Genomic DNA, 24,930 nt, shown 5'->3' with positions numbered 1-24,930 from the left:
AGCCACTGCCAGATTTCTGTTAAGACACAGATGCCCTTTGCAACCACGTACCTATGTGAGAGTGGATTCTCAGCCCTTACTAGCATGAAAACTAAATAAAGGCACAGACTGTGTGTGGAAAGTAATTTAAGACTGAGACTCTCGCCAATACAACCCAACATTGCAGAGTTATGTGCATCCTATCAAGCACAGCCTTCTAATTAACCTGTGGTGAGTTATTCACAATTTTCGATGAACAAATAAGGTTTTATATGTAAGATGGTTAAATAAAGAGCAAAATGATTGATTATTATTATATTATTATTTGTGCCCTGGTCCTATAAGAGCACTTTGTCATTTCCCACAAGCTGGGTTGTGACAAAAACTCACACTCATTCTTAAGTTTAATACATGTATCGTATAGTGTGTGTGTGGCAGGTTTACAATGATGGCAAAAAAGGAGGTACGCAGCTGGTAGGTATGCAGCTGGAGGTTGAATGTTTGAAGGGATACGGGACTATAAAACGTTTGGGAAACACTGTTCTAAACCATTGCTTTCTACTACATATAATAAGATAGACATTGGTTTTTAATGTAAAGATATACTATCAGAATTCCAGTCATTCCAATAAATGTTATACCCCTTGATCTTCAAGAATAGGTCTTGGAAATATGGAAGTATAGATTAGCCAAATTGTTTTACCTGAACATAACCCCAAAACGAAGGACTTATTAGACAGCCCTAACTCTGTTGTTTATTTTAAAGGGAAAATCCACAGATGAAACAATAGCAAAATGGACCCCCCCACCTCTGTTTTTGTAAAAAGCTGAGGGATGGGCCTGGAGAAATGTAACCACTCTCAGATTAATAGTCAAAGCTATGGATGCGAGGACTGACCATCCATGATATCAAAATGATTGTTTTAACCATGTTATGAGGCTATACAGTGTTTGTTTACATTTACAATGTTTACAATGTAAGGAAGTCTGTGTGTAGCTGGTGTATAGAAGTCAGGCACAGGACAGCATATATGAGTAATTCAACGTATTTTACTCAACATATATAAATGCAATACAAAAACAGAGCCCACATTAACGGACCTTCCTACATACAAACCATCACTAACAAAAAACCATTGGGGAACAGAGGGTTAAATAATTTGATTGAAACCAGGTGTGTAAAACAAAAACAAAACAAATGGAAAATGAAAAGGGGTTTGGCGATGGCTAAAAGGCCGGTGATGTCGACCACCGAACAAGGAGAGGGACCGACTTTGGCGGAAGTTGTGACAGTACCCGCCCCTTGACGCGCGGCTCCAGCAGCACGCTGACACCGACCTCGGGGACGATCCAGAGGACGAGGCGCAGGGTGATCCAGGTGGAGACGGCGGAAGTCCCGCAGCAAAGAATGGTTCAGGATGTCCTCCACCGGCACCCAGCATCTCTCCTCCGGACCGTACCCCTCCCACTCCACGAGGTACTGAAGGCCCCTCGCCCGACGCCTCGAGTCCAGGCTCACTGCCTCGAGTCCAGCCTCACTGCGATGACGGTCGGCGCTCGCGTTCTGCCGCCTCACGGCCCATTGCAAGTGCACATGGGCGGCGCCCCAGGTCTCCTCTGAGCGCTTAAACCATTCGTCCACCGCATGAGCTTCGATCTGGCTCTGATGCCAAGGTGCCAGAACCGGCTGATACCCCAACACACACTGGAAGGGAGAGAGGTTAGTGGAGGAATGGCGGAGTGAGTTTTGGGCCATCTCTGCCCAGGGGATTAACGCCGCCCACTCCCCCGGCCGGTCCTGGCATTATGACCCACATCCTGGTTTACTCTCTCCACCTGCCCATTACTCTCGGGGTGAAAAACTGCGGTGAGGCTGACCGAGACCCCCAGATGTTGCATGAAAGCTCTCCAGACCCTAGACGTGAACTGGGGACCCCGATCAGAGACTATACCCTCAGGCACCCCATAGTGCCGGAAGACGTGTGTGAACAGGACCTCTGCAGTCTGTAGGGCCATAGGGACACCGGGCAAAGGCAGGAGACGGAAGGACTTAGAAAACCGATCCACAACGACCAGGATCGTGGTGTTGCTCTGTGAGGGAGGAAGATCTGTCAGGAAGTCCACCGACAGGTGCAACCATGGCCGTTGTGGAACGGGTAGGGGTTGTAACACTGGGCGCACACCGAGCAGGAGGAAACATAAACCCTCACGTCCTTGGCCAAGGTGGACCACCAGTACTTCCCACTAAGGCAATGCACCGTCCGCCCGATGCCAGGATGACCAGAGGAGGGTGACGTGTGGGCCCAATAGATCAAACGGTCGCGGACAGCAGACGGAACGTACAGGCGCCCAGCTGGACACGGGGGGAGTGGGCTCTGTGAGTAATGCCCACTCGATATCCGCGTCCAGCTCCCAAACCACCGGTGCCACCAGGCAAGAGGCCCGGAAGTATGGGAGTGTGATCCATGGACCGCTCCTCTGTGACATACATCCGGGACAGTGCGTCTGCATTAGCGTTCTGGGAACCAGGTCTGTAGGACAGAGTGAAAACAAAATGGGTAAAGAATATGGCCCACCTTGCCTGGCGAGGGTTCAGTCTCCTCGCCGCCTGGATGTACTCCAGATTGCGGTGATCTGTCCATATGAGAAAAGGGTGTTTAGTCCCCTCAAGCCAATGTCTCCACACCTTCAGAGCCTTGACAACAGCCAACAGCTCCCGGTCACCCACATCATAGTTTTGCTTTGGTGGCGTGCCCGAGCGCTAAGAGAGCATGGCTCCTATCCCAGCCTCGGACGCATCCACCTCCACTATGAACGCCAAAGAGGGATCCGGATGAGCCAGCACGGGAGCCAAGGTAACAGAGATTTCACGTGACCAAAAGCCCTGTCCTCCTCAGCCGACTACTGCAGCCGCACCGGTCCCCCCTTCAGCACCGGTCCCCCCTTGAGATAATGGGAGCTGCTACCTGACCAAAACCCCAGATAAACCTCCGGTAGTAGTTGGCAAACATGAGAAACCGCTGCACTTCCTTTACTGTGGTGGGAGTCGGCCAATTACGCACGGCTGAAATGCGGTCACTCTCCATCTCCACCCCTGACGTGGAAATTCAGTACCCTTGGAAGGAGACGGACTATTGGAAGAACAAACATTTCTGAGCCTTGACGTACAGGTCATGCTCCAACAGTCGACCAAGCACCCAGCGCACCAGGGACACATGCTCATAGCGTGTAGTGGAGTATTTCAGAATGTTGTCGATATACACCACTCCACCCTGCTCGTGCAGGTCCCGGAAAATCTTGTCAACAAAGGCCTGGAAGACTGATGAAGCATTCATCAACCCGCACGGCATGACTAGGTACTCATAGTGCCCTGAGGGGGTACTAAATGCCGTCTCCACTCGTCCCCCTCCCGGATATGCACCAGGTTGTAAGCGCTCCTGAGTTTCAATTTTGTGAAGAATCGCACCCCGTGCATTGATTTGATCACACTGGTGATGAGAGGCAGTGGGTAGCTGTACCTCACAGTGATCTGATTGATATCTCGATAGTCAATACACGGGCACAGACCCCCATCCTTCTTCTTCACAAAAAAGAAACTTGAGCAGGCAGGGGGTCATGACAGGTCAACCAGGGTAAGCCCAGCACCACAGGAAACGCAGGAGAATCATAAGGAAGAGACTGATTCTCTCCTTGAGACGCTCCTGCGTAACCATGTCTAGTGGAGCGGTGGTCTCCCTAATCAGCCCTGACCCTAATGGTCGACTACCTAGGGCGTGCACAGGGAAGGGCATGTCCACAGGTACAAGGGGGATCTCTAAACTATTGGCAAATGAACGGTCAATAAAATTCCCAGCTGCGCCTGAGTCTACTAGCGTCTTATGCTGGGAATGCGGGGAAAACTCAGGAAATGAAATAAATACATACATGTGAGCAAAGGGGGCTCTGGGTGAGCCTGGTGCCGACTCATCTGGGGTGACATGATAGTGCCCTGCCTGCTGCCTCGACTCCCTGAGGAACCCCCCCCCAGCACCGACCAGCAGTGTGCCCTCTGTGGCCACAGATGGTGCAGGGAATGGCCCCTCCTCCAGTCACCCTAAGTGCAGCACCTCCCCGCTCCATGGGCATCGGAGCGGATGTGCTGGGGGATGGAACTGACAGGCCCGATCCGGACGTCCGCGGGCAGTCAGCAGGTTGTCCAGCCGGATGGACAGGTCCACCAGCTGGTCCAATGTGAGGGTGGTGTCTTGGCAGGCCAACTCCCGACATACGTCCTCGCTCAGACTGCGCTAGTAATGACGGATCAGGGCCCTGTCCTTCTATCCCGCGCTGGCGGCCAGGGTCCAGAAGTCCAAGGCGAAATCCTGCGCGCTACTCGTCCCCTGCCTGAGGTGGAACAGACGTTCGCGAACTCGAACTCAGACGTTCACGAACCATTACGAACTCTGCGTAATGGTCATCTCCTTCACACCATACGGCATTGGCCCTCTCCAGGGCTTTGCCTGAGGGCTTTGCCGTCCACCCGCCCCGAAGGAAGCCAGGTAGAGCTCCAGCTGTAGTAGAAACCCCTGGCATCCGGCAGCCGTCCCATCAAACTCCCTCGGGAGCACGAGTCGAAACCCGCTGGGACTGGGTGAAGGAGGGTTGGACAGTGGGACCTGCTGTAGTGAGGCTGGTGGAGGCGCTGGGAAACCTCCTTCTCTCTCCAAACAATCCATCGTCTGGAGCACGCGATCCATGGCAGTGCCCAGACGTTGCAACATGGTCGCGTGCTGCTGAATGCACTCCTCCACTGCAACCGGGAGGGTGTCTGCTCCTGCTGACTCCATTCTTCGGGTGAGTGATTCTGTAAGGAAGTCTGTGTGTAGCAGGTGTATAGGAGTCAGGCGCAGGACAGCAGATATGAGTAAATAAACATATTTTACTCAACATATATAAATGCAATACAAAAACAGAGCCCACATTAATGGACCTTCCTATAAACAAACAATTACTCACAAAAAAACATGGGGGAACAGAGGGTTAAATAATGAACAAGTAATTGGGGGACTGAAACCAGGTGTGTAAAACAAAGACAAAACAAATGGAAAATGAAAAGTCGATCGGCAATGGCTAGAAGGCCGGTGACGTCGACCGCCGCCCGAACAAGGAGAGGGACCGACTTCGGCGGAAGTCGTGACATACAAACACTGAAGAAAAACAAGCTTATATTTTGGGTTCTCGTGGAGTGTGACAGTTGAACTAAGCTCAAGAGGCATGTATAAATTATATTCTTCAGTAATCAATGGATATATATATAAATCCAAAAATGGATGTAGCAACTACAGATTGCCTCTTTAAGTCTATCAAAAGTGTGCAAGTTTGAGCTTGTGTCCACTAGGCCTATGGATTTATTTATTTTATCAGCATGAATTACATTGAGCAATACAAGTCCCACTTTTATTCCATAGGATTGAATCTGCGCTATGCAGCTGTTGCAAGAGTGCATTTTTCACTGGCTGTCCACTGGTTTCATAAACAATGATTTATAAGCAGCTTATTAAACTTCTTGAATTCAACCATTATTGGGTTCAAATACACATTTAGATTTGTGAACAGCCATCCACAACAACCACAATACATAAGGTGCAAATATCTAAATGACAGAGCAGTAGTGTTATTCACATCAAAATGTGCTAGCTAACTAGCTTGTTAATTGTTTCACATAATCAATATATAATGTAGAAATCTTAGGTAATCAAATTAATGAACCACTCCATGTGCATTTCCAACAACTCCCCCTTGTTACATGACAGCTCTGCAAACACTCCCATTTTCACTGAAAAACCTGTTCTTTTTTCTGCAGTCGGAACGCATGGAATCTCATATTTCAAGCCATCAGTACTGGACGTGAATGAATTTGCAAAAGAAACTACGCAAGCATACAAAGAGTCGAGAGCTCTTATTCCGATGCAATTTTGGCCACCTGCACACAGGTAAAGTAACCTATTACGCAGGGTTGCCAGGGTCAAAATCAAATGTCTAAACAAACGATGTCTCAAAACCCGCCCAAAAGGCCTAAAAACGAGACATTTCTATTTTTTTGCAGCAAGATAGGAGTTTTAGCCAATAAAACCTTTTTCCATAACGCCATCGAGCGAATTAAGGACTATCGACTTAATTTGTAAAGATGTAGGAGCCCTATTCGGACGGGATTAGTTTTACTGGAGGAGGTCGGGTAATGTAATTATGTCCACTAGCACAAAACACCACATCTTTCATTTTAGTCCCATCCGAATCTGCCATATATATCAGTGACATGGCAGGAGAGTAACAATTCCAGTCAGAATAACCTACAGTTTTTTGGCAAACTACAAAATCCTCTGATAATACCAGTCCCTTGCGAATTGACATCCCTGTGTTATGAAAGAAATGTCTGAGTTTGACAGGTGTTGCTTGCGGTTTGCGCTAGAAAACAATAACTGATTCAATAAATTGGATCAAGTGCTGCGCATAGCATATATATGAAGAGCCTACATGTATCAGTTTTCACAGTGAATGCTTTTGTTTATACTTTTTATGAATTACAGGGCACTTTGGAAAAAACTAAACCGTCGAATCGTCCTCTGGAATGACAGACATACTAGTCATGATTGGTTGGGGGCTTGTATTGTTTGTATAAACACAAACTCACTTCCTTGACATCTTCCTTTACAACAGCGCTGTGCTGCCCCGCGAAGGGGGCTTGTATAAACACAAACTCACTTCCTTGACATCTTCCTTTACAACAGCGCTGTGCTGCCCCGAGAAGCCAAAGAAGTATGAATGCCCTGACTTCTGCAGAGGCGGTATCACCGTAAATGTTGCACGGCCAATGCAGACATCGGATTGACCATGCAGCGCCTTTCAACCAATGCTCTCAACACACACACACACACCTCCGGCACACCCCATCACTCACTCACTGTATTTTTTTAAAGAGAAATGCCATGGCGGCCGCCGTGCAACATAGAAGTAGCCCGAAAACCTGCAACCTGCGACCAATACATTTTCACCCTCAACCTTGTTTTCAAAGTAAAAAATTGCAGACATTGCAACCTGCTACAACGGAAGGGTATTGAATTACAGGTGGCAATCTTTGAAGGGTGGGGACACACTGTAGAGCAGGCCAATTGTATGGTGTGTGGTCTAAATTGTGGTCTATTTTAAGGTCTGTTTTTGCCTATTTAAAAGGTTAGGGTTAAAATCAGATTTTAAGAAGATACATTGTAGAAATAGGCAGTGTTAATGACTTTGTGGCTACATTTGTGTCACATTGAAACTCCCTGAGCTCTTCAGTAAAGCCATTCTACTGCCAATGTTTGTCTACGGAGATTACATTTTATACACCTGTCAGCAACGGGTGTGGCTGAAATAGCCGAATCCACTAATTTGATGGGGTGTCCCCATACTTTTGTTTATATAGTGTATATCATGCCGTGTTCCAGAGGTATGACAAAACATGTATTTTTATTGTTCTAATTAGGTTGGTAACCAGTTTATAATAGCAATAAGGCACCTCGGTATTTGTGGTATATAGCCAATAGCCTATATATACCACGGCTATGGGCCACATCTCCTCTGGCCTTATTGCTTAGTAATAGCAGTCAAAACAAGTTAAATTGACACCTATTGATGAAAAAATTATCTGGCAAATTTAATAAGGGCAAATTATCTTTTCTCTTGCGACATTCTTAAACTTGCAATAATTATTACTGTTATGGAAAACCGAATTATGCTTGTTTTAAGCCCTAAGCCCTATTACCATCCCAAGAACGACAGATTTGTACCTTGTCAGCTCGGGGGTTTGAATTTGCAACCTTGCTAGTCCAACGCTCTAACCACTAGGCTACCCTGCCGCCCCAATTCTCTTGATGGCGTAATGGAAACAGGTTTTATTGGCTAAATTTGGAAACACCTATCTTGCTGCAAAAAAATAGAAATGTCTCGTTTTCAGGCCTTTTGGGCGGGTTTTGAGACATCGTTTGTTTAGACATTTGATTTTGACCCTGGCAACCCTGCGTAGTAGTTTACTTTACCTGTGTGCAGGTAGCCAAAGTCGCATCGGAATAAGAGCTTTCGACTCATTGTTTGCTTGAGTAGTTAGGATAAATCTATGTATTCGGATTTAGACTATATGTAAGGTTGTCGTCCATTATTTAGTTTGTCATTTGAAACAATCCCGGAGCATTCCAGATGGAATGATATCTGGAACGTGTACTTTCACTTTTACTTACTAGCATACAGGACTGTCAAACTCGGACCGAAGGAAATGGCAGGTAGCTTTTTGGGGAAAGTTATCATACCGCTTTTGGCTTATTTTCTCGGTGAGTAGCCTATACTTTTTTTTCCCCCGGTTATTGATTTGTAGGAAAGTAATTTGTCCTTGACATTGTCATTGTGCACTGTATCCCGAGCGGGAGCCTTATCCTTATTAGCCATACGTCTGTTCAGCCGCTCAGTCTAGTCCATTCGATAATTAGTCATTCAGTGGTAATTTACCATGTTATAGTGTAACTCTAATCACACTGCTTTGAGTGTACATAAAATTGTCTTCATTTTGTATATTTTTTATTGGAAATGTATTTAACTAGGCATGCCAGTTAAAAGAACAAATTCTTATTTTCAATGACGGCCTAGGAACAGTGGGTTAAGTGCCTGTTCAGGTGCAGAACGACAGATTTGTACCTTGTCAGCTCGGGGGTTTGAACTTGCAACCTTGCTAGTCCAACGCTCTAACCACTAGGCTACCCTGCCGCCCCAATTCTCTTGATGGCGTTATGGAAACAGGTTTTATTGGCTAAATTTGGAAACACCTATCTTGCTGCAAAAAAATAGAAATGTCTCGTTTTCAGGCCTTTTGGGCGGGTTTTGAGACATCGTTTGTTTAGACATTTGATTTTGACCCTGGCAACCCTGCGTAGTAGTTTACTTTACCTGTGTGCAGGTAGCCAAAGTCGCATCGGAATAAGAGCTCTCGACTCATTGTTTGCTTGAGTAGTTAGGATAAATCTATGTATTCGGATTTAGACTATATGTAAGGTTGTCGTCCATAATTTAGTTTGTAATTTGAAACAATCCCGGAGCATTCCAAATGGAATGATATCTGGAACGTGTACTTTCACTTTTACTTACTAGCATACAGGACTGTCAAACTCGGACGGAAGGAAATGGCAGGTAGCTTTTTTGGGAAAGTTATCATACCGCTTTTGGTTTATTTTCTCGGTGAGTAGCCTATACTATTTTTTTCCCCGGTTATTGATTTGTAGGAAAGTAATTTGTCCTTGACATAGTCATTGTGCACTGTATCCCGAGCGGGAGCCTTATCCTTATTAGCCATACGTCTGTTCAGCCGCTCAGTCTAGTCCATTCGATAATTAGTCATTCAGTGGTAATTTACCATGTTATAGTGTAACTCTAATCACACTGCTTTGAGTGTACAGAAAATAGTCTTTATTTTGTATATTTTTTATTGGAGATTTATTTAACTAGGCAAGCCAGTTAAGAAAAATTCTTATTTACAATGACGCCCTACCCCGGCCAAACCCGGACGACGCTGGGCCAAAGAAATAGGCAGGGTTAATGACTTTGTGGCTAGCTAGTGACGACCCTAAACAGGAAATACAACATGATAATTGATGATCATGATGATGATGCATCATAAAATAAATAACATAAAACCTAGGTTACAAATATGTTGACATCATATGCATGGTAACAAATGAACACTTCTGTGAAAACTACAGGTTTATTAATACTGTACACTCTTAGGGAGTGAACGTTATTTATAGTAATGGTTACATGGAGAAAATCGGACCCCTGAAATGAAAATGGATGGCCCTCCTTTCAGCAAAATATATATATATTTTATTTAACCTTTATTTAACTCAGCAAGCCAGTTAAGAACCATTTCTTATTTACGATTATGGCCTACTCCGGCCAGACCCTAAAAGGATGATGCTGGGCCAATTGTGCACCACCCTATGGGACTCCCAATCACAGCAAGATGTGATACAACTGGATTCAAACCAGGGACTGTAGTGATGCCTCTTGCACTGAGATGTAGTGCCATAGAACGCTGCGCCACTTGGGGGCGCAAGTATAGACATAGGCCTCTGTTTACTATGAAATAGTTTATCTTTTATTTTACTAGGCAGGGGTGCTCAACTCTTACCCTACGAGGTCCAGAGCCTGCTGGTTTTCTCTTCTACCTGATAATTAATTGCATCCGCCTGGTGTGCCAGGTCTAAATTAGTCCCTCATTAGAGGGGAACAATGAAAACAAGCACTGAAACTGGCTTCGAGGTCCAGAGTTGAGTTTGACGGTTAGAGTTTTGATCAAGGGTGTGTAGAAATGCACAGTCATCTTGGCACTCCTCCCCAAAAAATATGCATTTATTAATGTCTACATTATGACATGTTTAATCCATTACAGATAACTGCAAACATTTACATTATATCGTGTGAGCTCAACATAAAAAAACTATGAAAACATATCTAATCAAATCAAGATTTATTTACAGCACATTTCAGACATGGAATGCAACTCAATGTACTTCACAGGACAAAACTAATAAAACCAATGAAAATAAAAACTGAAATATTTGCTACACAACAAACATAAGAGGATAAAAAACTAAAGAAATACAATAAAATCGGAACGAGTAAAAAGCACAATAAGGAAAAGCAATGCTAAAAAGGTGTGTTTTAAGATCTCTTTGAAATATGTCTACAGTTTCGGCCCCCTCAGGTTCTCTGGGAGCATAATAACTAAAGGCTGCCTCTCCATGTCTCATGGTCCAAGGCTTTGGGATAGTTTAAAGGGACCTACTGGGTAAATAACGTAAAAGCATGTCTGGCATGTATTGTGATGCACAATTATGGATTAATTTAAAAACCAATAGAAGACTCTTAAAATTAATTCTAAAACTCACAGGCAGCCAGTGCATAGACCTTAAAACAGGTGTAATGTGTGCTCTCCGTCTAGTCTTGGTCAGTATCTATGCTGCAGCGTTCTGTATGCTTTGCAGTTTCCCAATGGCTTTCTTGGGTAGACCAGACAGGAGAGCATTACAGTAGTCAAGCCTGCTTGTAGTAAATTATGGATGAGTCTCTCTGTATCAGCCTGAGAGAGAAATATAGTATTTTACTTTAGAGAGTACTAATATTACTATCCCAACTACAATGGCCTCTCAATGGCCAATACATAGCATCAGGAATCCAGGGTTTATATACGATTGCCAAGTATCTCAACTCCATGGTGATTTCCACGGAGTTGAGAGCAGACTTTTGTTTTTTTAAATGAACCTCAGACTCCTTCAAGTCGCTATGAAATCAGTACTTTCCAAAATTACATTGCACGCCCAATTTTTCAGTTTTTTTTGTTAAAAAAGTTTGAAATATCCAATAAATGTCGTTCCACTTCATGATTGTGTCCCACTTGTTGTTGATTCTTCACAAAAAAATACAGTTTTATATCTTTATGTTTGAAGCCTGAAATGTGGCAAAAGGTCGCAAAGTTCAAGGGGGCCGAATACTTTCGCAAGGCACTGTATGTCAAGATACAAGGTCTACAATCCCTCCCTGGCCAATCATTGATTTGACAGCAGAGGAGAGCAGTATAGTGGGAGATTACTAATTAGGTTGAATAGGTGGGATGTCTGACACTGCTGATATCTGAACTGTCCTTGGTGGTCTCAAAGAAGACCACTAGCCTACATTACATTATATCCACAGAAGTTTAGGGTGTTTTCAACATGTTTTCACCAGATCCTAATTTTTCTGTACTCAGCGGAGGTGACAGGTGAACAGCAGTATGGTGGCCTGGGAAGAGAGATCACCCTGACCCCCAAGGTCTCAGGTCAGCCTGAGGACATCCTGTGGAAACACAATGGGAACAAGGTGGTGGAGTTTGATAGGAGTCAGAATGTTGAGTATGGCAGGTATAAAGGCAGGACCATCCTGGACTGGGACTCTGGAGCGCTAACTATCAAAGGTCTCACTGATGCAGACAGTGGGCCCTATGAGTTAGAGGCTGTCGTCAAGGGCAAGCTGCAGTACTCTCAACATAAGGTGGGGGTTATTGGTAAGTATGTAATGTTGCTGTTTAAAGGCCTGCATGTCAGGTTTGTGTGTATACAGTATGTTTATTTACAGTATTAATAAGGGCTTTCAATTTTTTTTTATCTTTAAAGGCCTGCATGTCAGGTTTGTGTGTATACAGTATGTTTATTTACAGTATTAATAAGGGCTTTCAAAAAAATATATCTTTAAGCCTAGACAACGGCTGATTAAGTGATGCCAGTATAGAAAAACAAAATCTAATTGTATACCTTGGTTACTGTATCTAATAAGTCAGGACCCACATATTCTCACCTAGCTCTTGAAATCTTGTTCCAGTGTGATATTGAAATTCCCCCTTTTCATCATTACATCTTTATTACAAATGTTCAAAGTTGCTGGACAGGTTTAAACCCACACCAAGACACACCTCTCCTCAGATCAGTTGAGGTGAAACGGCTTCTCACTTTGCTGTGTGTGTGTCTGTGCGTGTCTGTGTGTGTGTGTGTGTGTTTGTGTGTCTGTACTCGTTTGTGCACATGTGTGTAGATGATGTGGCACAGCCCAGTGCAACCTGTGTGGTTGACACCACAACCCCAGAGAACATGGACAGAACCCTGCTGTGCTCAGCTGACCTCCAGCCCCTGACCCAGTTCATCTGGAGGAGTCCTGAGGGGTCAGAGAGTCCTGGACCTGAACTGTTCATACCTGGGGGGGAGAACCAGGATTCTGAGAACCAGGAGTCTATCTACACATGTGTGGTGAAAAACCCTGTGAGTGAGAAAAGTGCAGAGTTCACCCTGAAGAACTGCTACACTGGTAAGATAACACTTCTAAACTGTAGTTACAGTAATACAACATACTCTCACTTTCATTCTGTCGTGTTCACAATTTGGATGTATTACTTAATGCTGCCAACACATTTGCGTGACATGTAGATTCTGTACATTTATTGATAGTGAGAAATGGTTCAGAAAGACATAGAATGAGATTGTTGTAAATACAATGTTATATTGTGCATGCTAAGCATCTTTTTTTGCAGATCCCGGATATTCATACGTTACAGTCACTGACATTACTATATAGTTCATAGTGTTATGACTGCTTAATTCATGTCTTATAAGACTGCTTAATTCATGTCTTATTAAGTGTGGAAATGCTGCTGATCCAAGATGTTTTAATGGTGTTTCTGTGCAGAGGAAGGCTCATCCAGTGTCCTGGCTGTGGTCCTGTCCATTCTCCTTCCACTCATCTTAGTTGCTGTTCTGGCATTTCTCTTGTGGTACTACTGGAGGAAATGCAAGAAACGTACGACCATCCTATGTCCTATGAAAAACGTTTAGTTCTAGACTCCGGAACTATATGGGGCATAGTTCGGTATTACTGGGAGAAAAAGCCCCTCATTATAATGATCTGGCTAGACCAGAGTCAATCCATTTCCTCCCTACTCCCCTGATGTGTGCTGAGCTTTTTAGATGATCACTGTCCCAGTGACGCCAGCTGACTTGTTACAAGGTCGTGGACCTTGGATCTGAGATTAGAGTTGAAAGGGGGAGAGAAAAGAGTACAACTAGCAAACAAAGCAAAGTAACTACATAGTCTTTCTGGTTAGACATATTCATGTTGCAGGATGTTCACCCACATTACTTCCCTATGTCTAATTCTGTCCTTTATCCCTCTTGTCTTTTCCACTCTGTGGTGGATGACCAGCAGCTGAAGCTGCACTGACAAAATCTGAAGAAGAGAAAGGACTGGTGGAAGATATAAAACAAGGTTGTTTAGCTGTAAAAATGTCATTTTGAACATGAGTTCTATTGCTATAGACTTAGTTTGGCATCACATACATTTTAAGACAAAACTAACACCTTACCACTCTACTGTTTATGAGTACCACTATTTTGTTTATGTTTTAATTGAATAGGAAACAAAGATCCTGAGGATGACCATTCTGAGAACACTGGAAATATAACTTTTATACCAAAAGGTTCTCCTTATATAGTGTTTATTGCCTTGGGCACGAGAAACTTTGAATACATATGATATTAATGGGGATGAATGTTTTTGTGTGTACGGGAATGGTAAAAGAGCAGATAGAGCTGATAAACAAGCAGAATGCAGATCCAAATAGGACATGGCAAACTGAACCAGCTGGAAGAATTTTCTCTCCAACTAAAAGTAGGGGTCACAGCCTTCTATACAGACAGAATGACAGTCTCTCAGACAAACAGACAGGTGATTTCCCATGGCAGATAGGTTAAACATAACTCAATATTGATACTAACAATGACATAATAAGTCATGTTATCATTAAGACAAATGTGTCTGTATAATAGTGTTTGTGTAGTCGTGTATCAACCCATCTTCTCATTCTGTGTTTCAGTGACAGACACAGAGCATGTACAGGACAAGCCCAACCCAGGCCAACAAGACCTAGTCACACCAGACCACACCCAGGCCCAACAAGACCTAGTCACAGCAGACCCCACCCCTGCCCAACAAGACCTAGTCACACCAGACACCACCCCTGCCCAACAAGACCTAGTCACACCAGACCCCACCCCTGCCCAACAAGACCTAGTCACACCAGACCCCACCCAGGCCCAACAAGACCTACTCACACCAGACCACTCCCAGGCCCAACAAGACCTAGTCACACCAGACCCCACCCCTGCCCAACAAGACCTAGTCACACCAGACCCCACCCCTGCCCAACAAGACCTAGTCACACCAGACCCCACCCCTGCCCAACATGACCTAGTCACACCAGACCCCACCCCTGCCCAACAAGACCTAGTCACACCAGACCACTCCCAGGCCCAACAAGACCTAGTAACACCAGACCCCACCCCTGCCCAACAAGACCTAGTCACACCAGACCCCACCCCTGCCCAACAAGACCTAGTCACACCAGACCCCACCCAGGCCCAACAAGACCTAGTCACACCAGACCACTCCCAGGCCCAACAAGACCTAGTCACACCAGACCCCACCCCTGCCCAACATGACCTAGTCACACCAGACCCCACCCAGGCCCAACAAGACCTACTCACACCAGACCACTCCCAGGCCCAACAAGACCTAGTCACACCAGACCCCACCCCTGCCCAACAAGACCTAGTCACACCAGACCCCACCCAGGCCCAACAAGACCTACTCACATCAGACCACTCCCAGGCCCAACAAGACCTACTCACACCAGAACCCACCCCTGCCCAACAAGACCTAGTCACACCAGACCCCACCCAGGCCCAACAAGACCTAGTCACACCAGACCCCACCCCTGCCCAACAAGACCTAGTCACACCAGACCCTACCCCTGCCCAACAAGACCTAGTCACACCAGACCACTCCCAGGCCCAACAAGACCTAGTCACACCAGAATCCAAAGAATCCAAGCTAGGCACGCCCACACCAGAACCCAACCAGGAAACAGTTCCAGCTCCAGAGACAGCTCCAGGCCAAAAATACCCAATCACAACAGAGACAGCTTCAGGACAAAAATACCCAATCACAACAGAGACAGCTTCAGGACAAAAATACCCAATCACAGCAGGGACAGCTCCAGGCCACGCAGACTGAGCAGGCACAACAGAGGCAGCTCCAGGCCAAACAGAATCAGCAGGCACAACACCCAAATGGATTCCACTAAATGCAGAAACAGATAAACCCAACCAGGACATAGGGCACAAGAAGGCCCTGCTAGACCTGAACAAACCAGGTCTTAAACAGGAGAATGAACTAGACCAAGAATCAGACAAGCCCCAAGAGGAGATGACAAACCTGTACACGGGAGATGGTAAACATGAGAGCGACTCAGGCACTTAATGATGAATGATGAAAAGCCAGAGATAAAGATGAGAAGAGAAGGACCGTACACAGCAGACCACAAAGACAATAACCAAACACATCAACACACACAGGAGGACATCCAGTTAGGGGAACCAGCCAGGGGAGTGAAGACAGAATAATGATGTGGAAGAATAAGGGAAAGGGCAAAGAGTAAGTAATGAGGAGAACAGAGATGGGATAATGGACCACAATAGATGTATGGGTGCAAACACAGAGGATGATGGGAGAAATGAAGTAGAGATGGAGGAGGAAGGGATAGAGCAGAAGGAACCAGACAGAGAAAGAAGGAGATAATACCAACCAAACATCTACTCAGAGTGATGAGGAGCTGGATGAGACACTCATCACAGACCCCAATGAGCAGCACATTACCCAGACTACACTACAGGGTAGTCCACTGGGTAGTCCAGTGACAATAATCCCTAATGCAAATAACCCAGTAGAATTATGGGTAAGCTGTATGACTTTAAATCCACTGTTTTTGAGATGACACTAAAGTTTGGATAACAGGTCTCCACCTTATTTCTACTGAGGTGCTACCCTCATACTGTTAGAAGAAAAACTCTGGTGAAGAAAATGCTGGATGCTACAGTGTAATAAAAGCATTGGAATTTCTTGATTTTGGTTTCATAGTTGAATGCAAATGCAAACAGCATTTTATTCTCTAGTTATGTTTCAGTTCTATGTACCTGTGGTAGCTAACATAATACATTATTTACTACAAGTTAATACACTATTTGTTATTTTAGCTCAATTTAAATATAGAACCTTAACATACTGTTATTGCTAAAGAACTTACTTAGGCTACTGATATGCCATCTTGATGGGTTGTCAGAGGTCCTCAGTGATCAGTGTAAATAAATAAATGTTAACAGAATGATGTGAATAAATGACTAGAACAAGGGGTTGTCACTCTACATCATGTGGGACTAAACAGCCCTCAGTAGTGGCCTGTATTCATGGATGCCAAGGGAAGCCAGGCTTCCCCAACTATTTAAACAATTAATAATTACAAATTCTCAAATAATTGTACATATTTTTTTTTCTTCATCATTTTACGTCAATTCGCAAGTGGCTGAATCTCACTGGAGAAATCATCCGAGCGAGGGAAATGGCACCCGTCTGTTGTGTAGCCTACAGTACTGTATGTATCTGATGCTGTCTGGACCAAAAAAGTATAACATGTTGCCTTTAGCATTTGATTGGTTGATGCCAGCAAGCATTTGGCCTCATTTGATTAAAAAAAAATAATAATAATTAGCCAATCAGCGTTGAGCTGAGCTGTCCCGGCGCAGGTGGGCTTGATATACCCGGGTGTATTGAAATGTGCTGAACAAGACTGGTTACTCGCATCAATGACTCTGTCTCGTCATTTAACATCCAAACATGGTGTCAGAAGCGGGATGACTATCCATGATATCCGCAAATTAGAGCAAACCTTTGTTTAAAAATCGCCATAATTCACCTTCGCTATATAGTGGTGTTAGCATCGAGATAGAAATGGCAGTGAACATTCCCCTTCCCACAGTTATGATGCTCAGCGGAGATTGGAGCACGAGTTGGGATACGTCCAGAGGTGAATGGGAGGACTAGCCATGGGACTTCTGGAAAAGGATGAAGATGTAGTGGCTGCCATTTTGAGGACTATAATGGGAGCTGAATGCCGACAAGTATACAAACACAACCCAAACCTAACAGCAGCTCAGCAAGGTAACGCAATAGCTATTCTTGATGCTTGTCGTGACGATGTATTGATTAATGTGACGGCTGCTGTTCATCGAATTATTAACTGTTTATAATTACTTGATTAAATGAATCAGGTAGAGTCTGATTCAGCCAGAGTCTACCGTCTGTCATGAGCCGCCAGAGTCTCCCGTCTGTCATGAGCCACCAGTCTCCCTTCTGTCATGAGCTGCCAGGAGCCGCCAGTCAGCTAGGATCCGCCAGAGCTGCCAGGATCCGCCAGAGCTGCCAGGATCCGCCAGAGCTGCCAGGATCCGCCAGTCAGCCAGGATCTGCCAGAGCCGTCAGTTAGCCAGGATCTGCCAGAGTCGTTTGCCAGTCCGGAGCTGCCCTTCAGTCCTGAGCTACCCTCAGTCCGGAGCGGCTGGAGTCCACACCTTTGGGGGTACTCTCCCGTTCTGACCTTTATTTCCTTTGTTTTGTCATTATTTTTTTATGGTCAGGGCGTGAGTTGGGGTGGGCAGTCTATGTTTGTTTTTCTATGATTTGGGGATTTCTATGTTTCGGCCTAGTATGGTTCTCAATCAGAGTCAGGTGTCATTAGTTGTCTCTGATTGAGAATCATACTTAGGTAGCCTGGATTTCACTGTTTGTTTGTGGGTGTTTGTTTCCGTGTCTGTGTTTTTCACCACACGGTACTGTTTTGGGTTTTGTTCGTTCCACGTTTATTGTTTTTGTATTCAGTTGTGTTCATGATGAGTATTTCTTATTAAAAGAACAAATAGACACTTACCACGCCGTATATTGGTCCTCCGATCCTTCTCGCCTCTCGTCTTCAGACGAAGAGGAGGGAAACCATTACAGAAACACCCATCAACCAAGGACCCTAGCGGCGTGGTAACAGACAGCGACAGCAGCAGCAGCAGCAACAACAGCGGCCAGCATCACAGGTCTCCTGGACATGGGAGGAGATTTTGAACAGAGAAGGACCCTGGGCACAGGCTGGGGAATATCGCCGCCCCAAAGTAGAGTTGGAGGCAGCGAAAGCTGAGCGGCGGCGATATGAGGAGGCAGCGCGACAGGTACGAGAGGCAGCCCCAAAACACGGTACTATTTTGGGTTTCGTTCGTTCCACATTTATTGTTTTTGTATTCAGTTGTGTTCATGTTGAGTATTTCTTATTAAGAACCATGGACACTTACCACTCTGCATATTGGTCCTCCGATCCTTCTCGCCTCTCCTCTTCAGACAAAGAGGTAAACCTTTACAGTCTATTTGTGGAAAAATCACCCTGATTAACTCTTTAGTTTAATCACAGTTTACCTATTTGCTTATGGTTTTGCCTATACCTAGTGACCTGCTTTTTAAATTATATGAACAAAAAATATTACATTTTATTTGGAACAGCAAGCCAGATAAAATTAAAAGGGCCTATTTATATAACGAATATGAATTCGGTGGGCAGAAATGATTAAATATTAAAGCATTAGACCTCTCACTAAAGGCATCAGTCATACAAAAGTTATACTTAAATCCAAACTGGTTCTCTAGTCAATTGGTAAGAATGTCTCATCCTATATTCAGGAAGGGCCTTTTCCCCTTTATTCAGATTACACCTGCTCACTTTCGGTTGTTTGAAAAGGAAAATATCTTTATTTTTTAAACAAGCCTTAGAAAGTTGGTTGCAATTTCAGTTTAATCCACCTGAAAGGACGTGTAATGGTTTTCTTCTGGGGAAAGAGAGGCGGACCAAAATGCAGCGTGGTTAGTTTTGTGCATCTTTAATAAAGATGAAAGTACAACAATCTACAAAACAAGAAACGTGAAAAAACCAAAACAGTCCTATCTGGTGCCACAAACACAAAGCAGGAACAATCGCCCACAAACACACAGTGAAATCCAGGCTACCTAAGTATGATTCTCAATCAGAGACATCTAATGACACCTGCCTCTGATTGAGAACCATACTAGGCCGAAACATAGAAATACCCAAAACCTAGAAAAACAAACATAGACTGCCCACCCTAACTCACGCCCTGACCATACTAAATAAATACAAAACAAAGGAAATAAAGGTCAGAACGTGACAGGACGGAACAAATAGTACAACAAATATTGAGGTTAAATTGAAATATACTAATTGATTAAAAAAACTGTATTTATCGAAGAAATGTTTAAAAAAGGTATAATTTTACTGAATGATAGTGGTGGAGTTATGTCACACATGCAGCTAACACAGGCATATGGAAATGTCTGTTCTACCCAAAATTACAACCAATTAATTGCAGCATTACCACACAAATGGAAGAGGCAAGTAGAAGGGTAAAAAAGTAAGGAACTTGTATGTCGGCCCTGTATTAAAGAACATAAATGGTTAAAGAAAAGTGTGATAAATAAAAATATATACCAATTTCATTTAAGGACAAAAAAACTGACAGCTGTGCCATATAAATTGCAAAATAGTTGGGAAGAGATTTTCAATGTACCCATTCCATGGCACATGGTTTATGAATTGATACGCAAAACAACGAAGGATTCAAAACTTCAAATTTTTCAATATAAATTACTATACAAAATTCTTGAAACTAATAGAATGTTATATATATATATATATGGGGGATACATTCTTCCCAGCTCTGCGGATTCTGCTGTGAGGAGGCAGAGTCATTAGATCATTTTTTTGCTATTGTCCATACAGTGGGGCAAAAAAGTATTTAGTCAGCCACCAATTGTACAAGTTCTCCCACTTAAAGATGAGAGAGGCCTGAAATGTTCATCATAGGTACACTTCAACTATGACAGATGAAATTTGGAGAAAAAAATCCAGAAAATCACATTGTAGGATTTTTAATGAATTTATTTGCAAATTATGGTGGAAAATAAGTATTTGGTCACCTACAAACAAGCAAGATTTCTGTCTCTCACAGACCTGTAGCTTCTTCTTTAAGAGGCTCCTCTGTCCTCCACTCATTACCTGTATTAATGGCACCTGTTTGAACTTGTTATCAGTATAAAAGACACCTGTCCACAAACTCAAACAGTCACACTCCAAACTCCACTATGGCCAAGACCAAAGAGCTGTCAAAGGACACCAGAAACAAAATTGTAGACCTGCACCAGGCTGGGAAGACTGAATCTGCAATAGGTAGGCAGCTTGGTTTGAAGAAATCAACTGTGGGAGCAATTATTAGGAAATGGAAGACATACAAGACAACTGATAATCTCCCTCGATCTGGGGCTCCACGCAAGATCTCACCCCGTGGGGTCAAAATGATCACAAGAACGGTGAGCAAAAATCCCATAACCACACGGGGGGACCTAGTGAATGACCTGCAGAGAGCTGGGACCAAAGTAACAAGGCCTACCATCAGTAACACACTACGCCGCCAGGGACTCAAATCCTGCAGTGCCAGACGTGTCCCCCTGCTTAAGCCAGTACCTGTCCAGGCCCGTCTGAAGTTTGCTAGAGAGCATTTGGATGATCCAGAAGAAGATTGGGAGAATGTCATATGGTCAGATGAAACCAAAATATAACTTTTTGGTAAAAACTCAACTCGTTGTGTTTGGAGGACAAAGAATGCTGAGTTGCATCCAAAGAACACCATACCTACTGTGAAGCATGGGGATGGAAACATCATGCTTTGTGGCTGTTTTTCTGCAAAGGGACCAGGATGACTGATCCGTGTAAAGGAAAGAATGAATGGGGCCATGTATCGTGAGATTTTGAGTGAAAACCTCCTTCCGTCAGCAAGGGCATTGAATATGAAACGTGGCCGGGTCTTTCAGCATGACAATGATCCCAAACACACCGCCCGGGCAACGAAGGAGTGGCTTCGTAAAAAGCATTTCAAGGTCCTGGAGTGGCCTAGCCAGTCTCCAGATCTCAACCCCATAGAAAATCTTTGGAGTAAGTTGAAAGTCTGTGTTGCCCAGCAACAGCCCCAAAACATTACTGCTCTAGAGGAGATCTGCATGGAGGAATGGGCCAAAAAACCAGCAACAGTGTGTGAAAACCTTGTGAAGACTTACAGAAAAACGTTTGACCTCTGTCATTGCCAACAAAGGGTATATAACAAAGTATTGAGATAAACTTTTGTTATTGACCAAATACTTATTTTCCACCATAATTTGGAAATAAATTCATTAAAAATCCTACAATGTGATTTTCTGGATTTTTTTTTCTCATTTTGTCTGTCATAGTTGAAGTGTACCTATGATGAAAATTACAGGCCTCTCTCATCTTTTTAAGTAGGAGAACGTGCACAATTGGTGGCTGACTAAATAGTTTTTTGGTCTCAGGTCCAGGAATGGCTGAAGAATTGCAACATTTGCCTAGAACTAACGCTACAGATAGCAATACTGGGTGATTTGAAAATTCATAGTCAATCAATCAATAATATAATAATTATTTTAGCAAACAAAAATAATAGTCATTTACAATCTGTAGAAGCTATGAGAATAGAAAGGTTCAATTATTTTGTGAAGCATCACAGCACAGTTAAAATATATGGCAAATAGAAATCCGAAATGACTGATGTTGAGAGATAGATGGGAGGGGTTGAATGGAGCTGAAGGGTGGGACTAATAACAAGAGAAACAATGTAAAATGTATATAGGTTCAGAACCTTTGTGAAATAGCATAGTTACAAATATAAATCAAACTGGATAGACATCAGAAATAGAGGAAGGACTAAGAACAAACAAGAGAGAACTATTGTAAAGTAGACTGTGTCTGTAAAATGTGTATAAGATGTATAAATTGAAGGTAAAAGCAGAAGTGTTTATTGGTTTACTCCAATTGGGGGATCGGCGGTAGGGTTTGCGGGGAATAATAATAAAGGTATCATCTTTAAAAAAAAGTATATGTCTATATAGGTATGTGTATCTATCTATGTATGCATGCGTGTATGGATATATACATTTACCCCAAAAATATGGGGGATTGGAAATGATGCAGACAATTATAATAAAAATTAAAATGTAACACAAACAAGCTAAAATTATAGTGTAAGATACACAAACACAGTCTAGGCTATTGATTAGAACTTAGTACAATGAAACAGGCCCCTAATGGGCCAACACAATATGACACGTGTTACACAAAATGGGGATTTAAAAAGAGAGAGAAAAGCACACTTGGGTACATTTTTAAACTATGCTTAGTTTAGCCCTAACCTTGGCCCAAACTGCCGCTCTTATGGATCAGAATATAATGATGTAATTACTTGTCGAAGGTCTCCGATTGGGATATCTCCTCGTGGACCGAGTTCCTCCTTCTCCTCTGATGGCGGCACCTCTGTTGTTACTGGGTGTAACTCTCTGATTGTCCACACAATGTCAGTGTCCTTTCTCTTAGTGGTCTGTTTCCTCGCCCATGTTCTGAAAGGGGGTCTTCTGAGTACGGTCAGCCGTGCAGCTCAGGGCTCCAGAGTAGGAATGAAAGCAGTGTAGACACACAATTCCTTGGAAAGGTCCTGCTTGAATTCACCCTCTTAGACACAGCTGATTGATTGTTAAAGGGTTATTTTGTCTTCTTCAACATTGTGTTGCGTTTTGGGTTTGCGACTTCCTCGGACCTTGGCTGCAGCTCCTAGTCTGATGTGTTAATTCTTAACTCACATGTTTTATACCCTCAGGTCAGAAAGAGATGTTTCTGTCTTTATGGCAAGTTCTCTGGACGTCGCTAGTTACATGTCAAGGTCTGGATTTTTACTCAGATCCAATTTAGACAACTAGCTTCACATTTCATCTTTACAAAAACATTCTATTTGATCTGGACATTTTCCACACAACGTACAGTATGCCAACATCAGGTACATATTGTGAAAATTCTTCAAGGTACAATGTTTTCGTTATAATGTCATCATTTAACTTTTAATAACAACAAAAACGCCAGTCATTTTCATATTACATACTATTATCATTACCACAATTTTGGCTGACGAAACATACTGTCCCAAAGTCCATTCATTGCTAATGTTAATGTTCTGAAGCCGGTTCTCCATAGTAAGAGGACAAAGGAATTTTGTTTGCTGCCTTAAGATTTACTATGGGCGTGAGGCGTCATAAAAAAAACACCTCCATACTTCTCAATCTCTCCCCCTCTGGTGGGTGTGAGAAATGTCTCTGTAGGATTGTGGTCCACTGTAACCTGACCCAAACAGACCAGTCATGACATGCTCTTGAACATTACTTTAAGCCAGCAAAGAATGTAATCTACAAGCATTATGTTCTCAGCTGTTGCAAAGAGGAGGACAGGGAATCCATTGACAGCTTTGTCACCAGGCTAAGGGAAAAAGCAGCTACATGTGAATATGGTGCTTTACGTAAGAGATGAACTGATCAGCACTGAGAAGGATGTTTATGTTAGTGAGTGCATAGGGGCAGTGAGGGCCAAAGAAAAAAACAGACAGCACATAGATAGGGGCGAGCACCTCCACAAGCTACCGACGCCCTCCTGGCAGATAGTAAGTCTAGATCTCTTTTAAGCAAAGTAGCAAATGTTAGTGGATCCTTACTCAGATTTCTGGGAGATTGACGTCCTCCCCGACCTTTCAGCAGAGACAACGATCAAATGCTGCAAGGCTCAGTTTGCCCGCTATGGCCAGCCAGATAGGGTAATCTCAGATAATGGACCCCAATTCTCCTGCCTTGTTCTGGAAATGTTCTGCAGAATGGGAATTTGACATGTCACATCATCGCCACGACACCCAAAAGCTAATGGGAAGGCAGAGTCGTCAGTCAATACAGCAAAGAACCTCTGCAAAAAAGCTCAGCGAGAAGGCGAGGCTGGCCGGAAAGCAGTCCTGCAGTGGCGCAATACCCCAACAGAAGGCATAAATAGCAGCTTCATTGCAAGGCGCTTAACAGCAGATCTGCCAGTAGCCAACACTCTCCTGGAGCCCTGTGTGGTGACAGATGTGCTGGGAAGCTTCGTCACAGAAGACAGGTGTCCAAGTTCATCTACGATAAATCAGCAAAAGACTTACCTGAGTTCAGGGTGGGTGAAACAGTGCGGATGAAGCCACTACCAGGGGACTGGACAGGTCCTGTTACAGAAAGTTGCACCATGCTCGTACTTGGTTGAAGTGGATGGATCACTGTACTGTCGTAACAGGGTTGACTTTCGGGTTCCTGAGCCAGCACCTACTCAGAACCCTGATGGTCATAGCGGTCGCATGACAAAGGATGGAACCCCAGCAAGTCATGTGGGGCCTGAGGCACTGGACAAAGAAACAGGGGATCACTAGGGGGACGCTCCCTCGCCCATCAATACTCCCCTCAGACAGTCAGGTGACACACCTGTGCGTGAATCCCACATGCCTCAGACAAACCCCTGTCTTT

At 44.0% G+C, this 24,930-nt stretch overlaps 1 protein-coding gene across 14 annotated transcripts; it reads left to right on the top strand.

The window, feature by feature from the left end:
* The first annotated feature begins 7,861 nt into the window (after nucleotides 1–7,861).
* On the top strand, nucleotides 7,862–16,805 carry LOC112233793 (cell surface glycoprotein 1). Of its 14 annotated transcripts, none has more exons than XM_042319788.1 (8): nucleotides 7,864–8,321; nucleotides 11,786–12,079; nucleotides 12,604–12,873; nucleotides 13,252–13,362; nucleotides 13,768–13,827; nucleotides 13,976–14,038; nucleotides 14,128–14,286; nucleotides 14,435–16,805. In XM_042319788.1, exons 1-8 carry the CDS (start codon nucleotides 8,267–8,269, stop codon nucleotides 15,631–15,633), a joined length of 2,211 nt encoding a protein of 736 aa, XP_042175722.1. In that variant the 5' UTR covers nucleotides 7,864–8,266; the 3' UTR covers nucleotides 15,634–16,805. The 14 variants fall into 14 exon arrangements, with proteins under 14 accessions (XP_042175727.1, XP_042175726.1, XP_042175729.1 ...); XM_042319786.1 differs by having other exon boundaries at nucleotides 7,865–8,321; nucleotides 13,765–13,827; XM_042319789.1 differs by having other exon boundaries at nucleotides 7,867–8,321; nucleotides 13,765–13,827; nucleotides 14,128–14,229.
* Nucleotides 16,806–24,930: the final 8,125 nt, after the last annotated feature.

The sequence above is a fragment of the Oncorhynchus tshawytscha genome, linkage group LG03 (genome assembly GCF_018296145.1).
Source record: "Oncorhynchus tshawytscha isolate Ot180627B linkage group LG03, Otsh_v2.0, whole genome shotgun sequence".
Taxonomy (NCBI): Eukaryota; Metazoa; Chordata; class Actinopteri; order Salmoniformes; family Salmonidae; genus Oncorhynchus; species Oncorhynchus tshawytscha.
The sequence above is the reverse complement of the archived record's forward strand: the minus strand, read 5'-3'. Positions and strand labels throughout refer to the sequence as shown.

Coding starts and splice junctions, on each gene's coding strand:
- LOC112233793 (XM_042319786.1), top strand. CDS start 8,267: ATGGCAGGTAGCTTTTTGGGGAAAGTTATCATACCGCTTTTGGCTTAT. Junction 13,363..13,764: donor CTGGAGGAAATGCAAGAAAC/GTACGACCATCC, acceptor GTGGATGACCAG/CAGCTGAAGCTGCACTGACA. Junction 14,287..14,434: donor TCTCTCAGACAAACAGACAG/GTGATTTCCCAT, acceptor TCTGTGTTTCAG/TGACAGACACAGAGCATGTA.